This window comes from Galeopterus variegatus, unplaced genomic scaffold (assembly GCF_000696425.1).
Source record: "Galeopterus variegatus unplaced genomic scaffold, G_variegatus-3.0.2 Scaffold1229, whole genome shotgun sequence".
Classification (NCBI taxonomy): Eukaryota; Metazoa; Chordata; class Mammalia; order Dermoptera; family Cynocephalidae; genus Galeopterus; species Galeopterus variegatus.
The window spans coordinates 388,052-399,101 of NW_007727340.1; the positions used below are offsets into that span (position 1 = coordinate 388,052).

Sequence of the window (11,050 nt, forward strand, 5' to 3'; positions counted from 1 at the left end):
CTTATTCTTATCTCACTTGGTCACAGGGTAGTCAGTGAGAGCTTAGATTAGAACCAGTTTCTTAACTTTCAAACCAAAGCTCTTTCTCCTTGATGATGTAGAAAAAAAAAATTCCAGTAACTCAAGAGTTAGAGCAGAGTTTTAATAACTTTGAACTGTCAGAGCTATCACACTAATTCTCACTTAGAATATATATTGACTATAATTTGGTGGTGGGGGAAATAAGAAACAAAGAACAAAATGTATTTCATGCAATATTATATAAAAACACATCAAAATCTTAGAAAAATCAATATTATGTAAAAAACTAAGAAAGACCTAGAAGAAACAAACATTTTTGCTGCTGTACTATTTTAGAAATAGCACATGGTTTCTACCACATGAATAAAAGAATCAAAGAAGCAAATGCAGAGTCAACCTCGGAACTTAAATAGCCCAACATGCACAGAGCTGAGCATTTTCTGGTTAGTGTAGTTAATTCCACCAACAAGGCAGTGATACGCCTTTAAATGTAAATTTAGACTATAGAATTTGGAATGCTACCCGTACCTCATGTGTTTCTTTTCCTCAGTCTGGCTAATCTGAGATAGCTATATAAAAATTATTTTGCTAAAAAATTGTCAACACAATGTTTGGGGCTGGTTCAGGCTCAGAATGATTTTCTGGATTATTTATAAGATCTAACCAGGAAATTTTGAAATTTTGTTTTGTTTTGAAACCAATCTAAAAGTACACACAAAACCTGTTTCTTCCTGGTTTTACTTGTCAGTTTTCAGTAAATGCCCATTTTTAATGTTCCAAAAATATACATTAAAATAATGTGAATTGTCTTTTTAAAAATGATCTCTTTCTGCCTCTTGAAATATTTCTGTAACCATATTGAATATGGACAGGGAAAAGGCTCCACACATGAACATTCCTTGTTATGTTTTCAAGTGTATTTTGCTGGTGATATTTGTGGCAGATATGAATATTGCATTTAGTTGAATGGATGAAAAGTGGCTTCTGTATTGAAATACTACTTTAGTCTGTGAGAAATGAGGTCTGGCTCACATAAAGAGCAGGCTTATAAAGACTGTCCAATGACACTGCCTAACTTCATGCAAGGAGCATAGAACAACTCTTCAGGCCGTTATTCATCAAAATTGAATGTGTTTCATTGGGAATTCTGCTCAAAGAGAAAGACTGTATACTGAGAAAATTATGTAGCAATTATCTTTCCCTAACCTAAAAATAAAATACAAACATGGAAAAGTTCACAGCATTTCATGGCCCCACTGTCCCCCAAGACCACCTGGAGACATGGCTGAACCAAGAGAAGGAGGCACTGTGGACCCTCAATGGACTCAATATCAAGAGTCTGTGCGATAACTTCGAGCTTCTTCTCTGATTAGCTGTGTTTTCTCATTTGCATTTTTAGGCTGGAGAACAACTGGAAAGTCCATATCTAAAAATAAACAAAGCAAAGTGATAAACACTCTCTTATCATGTTACAGTTCTTTTAAAGGGGCAAATGGTGGGTATTTTTATTGAAATGATGATTGGCAAATCAACTCAATTCACAAGATATTAATATGCCTACCCTTTTAAGAACTTCAAAAGGGAGGAGATACTGTCTTTACTTTTTATTCAAATTCTGTCCATTAAAGCATTATAAAATGAAAGCACCAGCCCCAGCTTTCACCTTGTGGGTGCTTGCCCAACTTGGTGAACTTGAGCTTTAGTTGTTACCATCTTATGGGGATGGAGACAAGGCCACCATATACAGTTATTCAGATTGGACATTGCACAAATCAAGGAGGCACCTTACGTATAGACGACAGTGTATATCTTTGTAAGAAGTGTAGTCTATATGAAAGATGTCCCCTAGAGTTCTGTAGTGAAAAGATGCATAAAAGGCCCTGGGTGGGACAAGAGTCAAGACACCAGGCTTGCTTAGGTGGAGAGTCTAAGAGGATGCTTCCCACGTAAAGCTAGTGCCCCAAATGGTTATATATCTCTAGATCACTATATCCCTAAATCTGCAAGGGTATTTGTTATTCTTCAATTTTGGTGCTGAGTTAAGGGAGGAAAGAAATGCCCCAAAAAATCTGTTTAGAGGAAAGCCAGAGAGCACACAAATAGGCAGACCAAATTTACAATATCTCTGTGTTCAAAGAAACCTCAAGATGATACTTTAGCTTAAAGTGGTCCCAGGCACCTAGAAGACATGAATGACCTCACCTTCAACCCAAGCCTCAAAGAATCACTACAAAATTACAAGAAACATGAGCTCAAAGTAAAAACAAATAGAGAAACAGATGAGAGATAAATGAAGGGTGGGGGAGATTACACATAGAAACAATGCACACTGAGTGAGAGCCAGTAGAAACAACAGAAGGCTAAATCAGACCTAGTAGGACATCAAATACTGCACTTTATCAGACACAGAATAAAAAAAAATCAAGTGTTTTTAAAGTTATCAAACAGATTTTGAAATTTATAAAAAAAAAAAAACCTCTAGAGATTAAAACATCTGAAATAAAAAAAAATATTTGATCGGTTTGTTTAACAGCTGAAGAGAGAATCAGTAAATTAGAAGACAAATCTGCAGACATCATCCAGAATGTAACAGAAAGGCAAAGAGAAAATATGAAAGACATTAAAAGACATGAAGGATAGGTGATAAAATCTAACATGTCTAATATGACTGCCATAAATAAGTGGACAAAAAAAGAAGAGGAGAAGCAATATTTGAAGATTTGATGGCTGAGAATTTTCTAGAATTGATGAGACACCAATCTACAAATCTGAGAAACAGCCAAGATAAATTAAAGAGAAATCAATATTTAAAACATCTTAGTGACACTGAAGAACACCAAAGATGATGGTTTTAAAGGCAATCTTACTTCTTAACAGCACATATGGAAGTCATAAAATTATAGATTATATCTTCCATATGCTGAAAGAAGATATCTATCAACCTAAATTAGTTAATAAACCCTCTCTTATGAGTTGCATCTTTTTTTTAAGAAAGCATTATATAAAGATATTTTCATAGAATAAAAACAGAAATTTTGCCACTAGCAGATCCAATTTAAAAGAAGTAATTTGGGGCATCTCTTTTTGTCAGATGGAAGATTTGAGCTGTAAAAAGGAATCATTAGCAAAAAAAACCTAGTAAATGTGTGAGTAAAACCAAACAATTACTGACTATATAAAGCAGTAATAATTTATGAGGCTTAAAAATGAGATAAATTGAGAACACAACAATAGTGTATAAATCAGAAAGGAGATGATCAGAGTTAAGTGTTTTAATAACTTTGAAATTCTTGAATTGTTCAGGAGGAAAGTAAAGATAAGAATTAACTTTAAACTTTGGCAATTTAAGTATGCTTGTTAAATTCCTAGGGTAACCCTAAAAGAATAGAACAAAGAGTATAATTTCCGAATCAGAAGAGGGAAAGAAATTGAGTAAGAAAAAATACTCCATCAATGCAAAAGAAAGAAAAGAATGAAAAAAAAAATGAGAAAAACAGTAAAAACATGCTAATTTAAAGTAATTATAATGATAAAAATATGAATAGAAAGCATGTATATAGTACTTATTATGTGCACAGCACTGTTCTCAGCATTTATGTATATTAACTAACTTAGCAGTTATAATAGCTCTATGAGGTAGGATTATTTTTATACCCATTTTACAGATGAGGCAGCGGGTCACAGACTGTTTAAATTACTATTCCAAGGTTGCACGGGTAGTAAGTAATAGAGCTGGTATTCAAACTTAGGCAGTATTTTCCAGAGTCTGTTCTCTTAAAGACTATTTCTATACTGTATCTCACAAAAAGTAAGTTAGTAGAAAAGATCAAAATATATCATTAATTATAATAAATGCAATTTAACTTAATACTCTACTTAAAAGAAGAATATTGTCAGACTTAATAAAAAAAAACAGATAAATGCTGTTTGCAAAAGACACGTCAAAAAACATAAGGATTGAAAGTTGAGAGTAAAAAAATGGAAACATATTTACCACACACTAACCCCCCAAAAGCTGATGTAACTATATTTTAACAGACAAAATAATATATGAGGCAAAAAGAATTGCTAGAACTAGAGGGTAACTACATTATATTAAATGTTCAATCCACCAAGTAGCTATAAAATTTTTAAACTTATATACACTAATAAAATAGCCTCAAAATACACAAAGCAAAAATTGACAGAAATTTATAGAAAAATCCATTATCACAGTGGAAGACTTTAATGCAAGCAAAAAAAATCTTTAAGAATATGAAGAACTTGAAAAGTATCATGTGAACTGAATTGTGTCTCCCCCAAATTCACATGTTGACATCCTCATTTCCAGTACCTCAGAATGTGATGATATTTGGAGATAGTCTTTAAAGAGGAAGTTAAGTCAAAATGAAGTTGTTAAAGTGGGCCGTAATCCAACAGGACTGGTGTCCTTATAAGAAGAGGAGATTTGAACACAGGAAACATCACATGAAAACACAGGGATAAGATAACCAGCTATGAGACAAGAAAGGTCTCAGAAGAAACCAACCCTGAACCTTGATCTCAGACTTCTAACATCCAGAACTTTGAAAGAATAAATTTCTGTTGCTTAAACCACCCAGTCTGTGGTGCTTTGTTGTGGCTGTTCTAGCAAACGAATACGCACAATAAATTAGGTTTATTTAACAGGAATATATAGAAAAACAAACCCAACAAATGCAGAATGTACATGGAAAGATTCGTATTATCTTTTAATTCTATTTTTTCCGTGAATTTTTGAAGTACCCTCATATCATTTTGAAGTAATGTGGAACATATGTAAAAATCGACTTAAGTTCTAGACTGTAAAGCAATCTCAGGATATTTCAAAGTATTGGGATCGTACTGTCGACATTCTCTGATCACAGCAATTAAATTAGACACAAACAACAAAAGGGAACCTGGAAAACCCCCACAGGTTAAAAATTAAGACATATGTAGGCCTAACTTATAGGTCAAATAAAAAATCATAATGGAAATTATAAAATATTTACTAAGAACATGTGTGTGTGTATGTGTATGAAGCTAAAGTGGTACTTACAGGAAAATATACAGCCTTAAATGTTAATATACGAAAAGAAGAAGGGCTGAAAATTAAGAAGTATAAACATTAAGAACTAAGAAAATGAACAACAGAATAAATTGGGAAATAAAGAACAGAAATTAATTGGAAACAAATATACAAGAAAATCAACAAAACCAAAAATTGTTTATTTGAGAAGAATGATAAAATCATTAAATACCATACAGAGCAAAACACCAAGTCACAAACTGGGAGAATATATTTTAAACAAACATAATCAACAAAGAATTAATGCCCAGAATATAAATAGTATTCAGTAAGAAAAAGGCATATAATGTAATAAAAAACCTACAAAAGATTCGAATGGCCATTTTATAGAAGGAGAAACCCAAACGGCCAATAAGCACATAAAAGATATTCAGCCTCACTGGTGTTATCTAACGAACTGTGGATGTGCACACCCTTTGACTAGCGAATTCTACTCCTGTGTGTATCCCTAGAAAAACTCCAGCACTCCTCTACCAGGAGATGCATACAAAAACACTCATAACAGCACTGTTTGTAATGGAAAAAAGTGGAAGCGACTCAAATGTCCATCAGCGGTAGAACGGATAAATAAGGCATGGGATGTTCTCACATATTGTTAGATGAATGACAGCCACAATGTAAATGATTCTTAGAAATATAATGTGTTGGGGGGAAAAAGCAAGCTGGAGAAGGATAGCTATTGAGTATAAGTCCACTTACTTAAAGTTCAAAAATATGCAAAACCAAATATATAAGTATAGATGTAATACTAAAAAGAATAGTAGGAAATGATAAGGAACGATTTAAGATCATTACTTCCGAGGAGGGAAAAGTGATCAAGGAACTCAAAAGATAATGGTAATATTCTTTTTCCAAGGTATAAAGTCAGGTCATAATATTTGTTTGTACCTATTTAATATTTTAAAAAAAAACAATAACAGATAAAGGAGTTGAGTGAATTACCCCCAAAACCTCGACAAGTAACTAATAGAGTTGGGGCCTGAAACAGGATAGTCTGACCCCGCAGCCTTCTACCCTAGCTGCTAGCCGTCCTCTAGAGATGGCCGGCATGACAGGCTGATGGTCAACGCTCCTGTTCCCCCAGGCTCTGCTAATACTGATGTCTTGCTTAGGCCTGTGACATCCTCCACTCCCTGCCATGCGTGAATTTGCCGAGAACAAAGAACCCTCTCCTTTTCTGAAGGAAGGGCGTTTAATTTCTTTCTCTAGTCAGATCTTGGCCTAGCTTCTCCTGTACTAACTGTTTAAAACTTGAGATTCACATGAGCTTAAAATTAACCATTTTACACATTCCCCCCCCACCCCACCCCCCATAACAGTCCATACCCAGGCCAGCAACACAGGAACCACAGCTAGAAGCCCTGGGGCCCTGGGCTCCTGAGCAGCTGCGGGGAGGTGGGCGGGGGCCTCAGCCAAGCCCCCTGCCCTGGGCATACAGACCAGCAAAGGAGCCACCATGCCCCCACCCCCCACAACAACATCTTAGAATGTTAAAAAAATAATAATAAAACCAATAAAATCAATGTTAGGGGAAACTGGATGATGGATATACAAGGAACACTCTGTACTGTTTTTGCAACTTTTCTGTAAATCTAACATTACTCCAACATTAAAAGTTTATTTTTAAAAAATTAACCATTTAAAAGTGAACTATTCAGCAGCGTTTAGTGCATTTACAATGTAGTAAATGTACAATTCACCACCTCTATCTAGTTGTGAAACATTTTCATTATGATGCCTGACGGCTTATCTAGGTCCTTGATCCAACCAAGTGAGGACAACCTAACTTGGGACCAAAGGAAATTCACAGTCCAGTGAGCTCATTCAACCAGGACAAAAGGAAAGAGACAGATCTGCAAACACACAATTAATAGGACTTCACTGTGCAGAGAGAATAAGTGCCAACATGTGCACTCAGGTGGCCTGGGAAAGAAAATGAGAACCACCCCATGTGTTTGCAAGGGGGGATTTATATATTATCCTGGAATGGGGGTGTCCCTCTATCCTAAGGGGAGGAATATTCCTGTGAAGGAGGATCTAAGGTTAATTAAGGCCTAATGAGGTAGTATCTGCTTCTGGTCATGCGCAGAAATTATTTCCTTTAACCTTGTCCTTGTCCATTATAGGTGAAAGATAGTAAGGGTGGTCATTCTGGAATTTCCAGTCATGCTCAGGAGTTACTTCCCTTAACCTTGTCCCGTCCATTACCAGTGAAAGGTCGTAATTGTGGTTATCTGCGCCTTTGTTGCTCCTCGTGCCCAGGTGCGACAGTGTAGCATGCTGATTGGTTGTGGGTTTAGCTGTTGCCAGTGCATTATGAGTCCATTAACTGCCAGGCAAAGAGGTGGTGGTGCTGATCCAGCTGAACATTTACGAGTGACTTCCTTGGGGCGTGTCCTATACTATTCCTGCCTCAACCAGGCCAAAAGGAAACCCAGGACTTATTAAGCGGTTGCACCCAGTTCCTCCCCAACCTCCAGGCCGTGGCTACCACCATCTACTTTCTCCCACTATGGATTTACCTATTCTGAATATTTCATATAAGTGGAATCATACAATATTTGTCCTTTTCTGCCTGGCTTCTTTCACTTAGCATAATGTTGCCAGGTTCATCTGCATTGCAGTATGTGTCAGTGCTTCATTCCTTTTTAGGACTTAATAATAGTTCACCTCTCCTCTACTTCTTTTCNTACTTCCGAGGAGGGAAAAGTGATCAAGGAACTCAAAAGATAATGGTAATATTCTTTTTCCGAGGTATAAAGTCAGGTCATAATATTTGTTTGTACCTATTTAATATTTAAAAAAAAAACAATAACAGATAAAGGAGTTGAGTGAATTACCCCCAAAACCTCGACAAGTAACTAATAGAGTTGGGGCCTGAAACAGGATAGTCTGACCCCGCAGCCTTCTACCCTAGCTGCTAGCCGTCCTCTAGAGATGGCCGGCATGACAGGCTGATGGTCAACGCTCCTGTTCCCCCAGGCTCTGCTAATACTGATGTCTTGCTTAGGCCTGTGACATCCTCCACTCCCTGCCATGCGTGAATTTGCCGAGAACAAAGAACCCTCTCCTTTTCTGAAGGAAGGGCGTTTAATTTCTTTCTCTAGTCAGATCTTGGCCTAGCTTCTCCTGTACTAACTGTTTAAAACTTGAGATTCACATGAGCTTAAAATTAACCATTTTACACATTCCCCCCCCACCCCACCCCCCATAACAGTCCATACCCAGGCCAGCAACACAGGAACCACAGCTAGAAGCCCTGGGGCCCTGGGCTCCTGAGCAGCTGCGGGGAGGTGGGCGGGGGCCTCAGCCAAGCCCCCTGCCCTGGGCATACAGACCAGCAAAGGAGCCACCATGCCCCCACCCCCCACAACAACATCTTAGAATGTTAAAAAAATAATAATAAAACCAATAAAATCAATGTTAGGGGAAACTGGATGATGGATATACAAGGAACACTCTGTACTGTTTTTGCAACTTTTCTGTAAATCTAACATTACTCCAACATTAAAAGTTTATTTTTAAAAAATTAACCATTTAAAAGTGAACTATTCAGCAGCGTTTAGTGCATTTACAATGTAGTAAATGTACAATTCACCACCTCTATCTAGTTGTGAAACATTTTCATTATGATGCCTGACGGCTTATCTAGGTCCTTGATCCAACCAAGTGAGGACAACCTAACTTGGGACCAAAGGAAATTCACAGTCCAGTGAGCTCATTCAACCAGGACAAAAGGAAAGAGACAGATCTGCAAACACACAATTAATAGGACTTCACTGTGCAGAGAGAATAAGTGCCAACATGTGCACTCAGGTGGCCTGGGAAAGAAAATGAGAACCACCCCATGTGTTTGCAAGGGGGGATTTATATATTATCCTCAGGACAAAAGGAAAGAGACAGATCTGCAAACACACAATTAATAGGACTTCACTGTGCAGAGAGAATACGTGCCAACATGTGCACTCAGGAGGCCTGGGAAAGAAAATGAGAACCACCCCATGTGTTTGCAAGGGGGGATTTATATATTATCCTGGAATGGGGGTGTCCCTCTATCCTAAGGGGAGGAATATTCCTGTGAAGGAGGATCTAAGGTTAATTAAGGCCTAATGAGGTAGTATCTGCTTCTGGTCATGCGCAGAAATTATTTCCTTTAACCTTGTCCTTGTCCATTATAGGTGAAAGATAGTAAGGGTGGTCATTCTGGAATTTCCAGTCATGCTCAGGAGTTACTTCCCTTAACCTTGTCCCGTCCATTACCAGTGAAAGGTCGTAATTGTGGTTATCTGCGCCTTTGTTGCTCCTCGTGCCCAGGTGCGACAGTGTAGCATGCTGATTGGTTGTGGGTTTAGCTGTTGCCAGTGCATTATGAGTCCATTAACTGCCAGGCAAAGAGGTGGTGGTGCTGATCCAGCTGAACATTTACGAGTGACTTCCTTGGGGCGTGTCCTATACTATTCCTGCCTCAACCAGGCCAAAAGGAAACCCAGGACTTATTAAGCGGTTGCACCCAGTTCCTCCCCAACCTCCAGGCCCTGGCTACCACCATCTACTTTCTCCCACTATGGATTTACCTATTCTGAATATTTCATATAAGTGGAATCATACAATATTTGTCCTTTTCTGCCTGGCTTCTTTCACTTAGCATAATGTTGCCAGGTTCATCTGCATTGCAGTATGTGTCAGTGCTTCATTCCTTTTTAGGACTTAATAATAGTTCACCTCTCCTCTACTTCTTTTCACTTTTCTCCACAGTGTCTCTTGACCTTGTTTCCTCCTTTCCTAGTTAATCTACCACTCTTGCTCTTTTCCAGCAAACTTTTGGGGATTCCAGCTGCTTTTATTTATCACATCTTATTTTGATGGTTTGAGGCCTTGTCTAAGCGTATCTCTGTCTGGGGTTCTTTGCAAATACAGTCTTTGCACAACTTCAGCTTCATTCAATTCCTTGATAAAACTATTCAGTAGAACAGCCTGATATGACTTCACCTGCCATGCCTAGCATGTAGCACACAGTTTGCCATCTTATCCACAAGGATATAGGGAGAGACTATGCCAAATGCTTTGGTTAAGATTCGTTCCTTCTAGGGTCCTCTACCCCTTAACTCCTCATTCTATACGTCTCCTGCTTTAAATGTCACTTCCCCTGGGAAGTTGTCCTCACCTGCATCCACAGGTCAGGCCCCCGAGTGTTCATTTGCATAGCCCCTGTGCTTCTCCTTTGGCAGGTTCATTGTACCTGTACATTAACTAGCTCTTTGTGTGAATATTTGTTTAACATTTGTCTACCATCTCTTCTGCTAAATTTTAAGGTCCGAGATTCCATGAACCATGTCTTTCTTTTCTCTAGCCCCTAGCATAGTGTAAGGCAGATATTGTGCTCAGTAAATGTTTGCTGTTGAAAGACTATCTCAAATAAACCTGTTTAGTAAATTTGCTCATTGAATTTTGGAGCCCTAAATCAAAGAAACCTCAGGTCCACTTTAAGCAGACTCACCTGTCCCACTGCTTGCTTAATATTTTCACAGAAAGAAGAAGCAAAGCATTCTGGAGTACTTGCAAGCATTATTTTCCAAGCATTATTTTTAGAAATTAGTTCTTTTTGACTGGGGAAAGGGTGTAGGAAGGAGACTGAGTGGAGAGCAGCAAAAAGAGGAAGGATGAATGTAGTCTCTTCCTTGATGCCCTTTTCCTGGGCAGTAAAATATGATAAATGTAGAACAGCAAAGGTAACAAATGTCTCAATATCTTGGCCAAGAGCAAGAGTCTAATTACAAGCCATATGGCCTCTGCAGCTCAGTGGTTGTGAATTTCTTTGGGTTTTATCCAGGTGAGTGGCAAGAACAGTTAAGCAATCAACAGATTTTCCTGTGCACTGAATCTCACATTTTTAGATCCAAGGTCAACACTGCAAACTCCTCTTCTCCTTTAGATACTTTA

The 11,050-nt window shown here is 37.9% G+C and overlaps 1 protein-coding gene across 1 annotated transcript in view; it reads right to left on the bottom strand.

Annotated features, from left to right (window-relative positions):
* Positions 1-731: 731 nt before the first annotated feature.
* The window catches only part of DNAJC5B (DnaJ (Hsp40) homolog, subfamily C, member 5 beta), a 62,661-nt gene continuing 52,342 nt past the window's right edge, over positions 732-11,050 (bottom strand). The window contains exon 4 of the mRNA XM_008575741.1: positions 732-1,447. Within this exon, the coding sequence (XP_008573963.1) occupies positions 1,353-1,447 (95 nt within the window). The 3' untranslated portion in view covers positions 732-1,352. The remainder of the gene's footprint in view (positions 1,448-11,050) is intronic.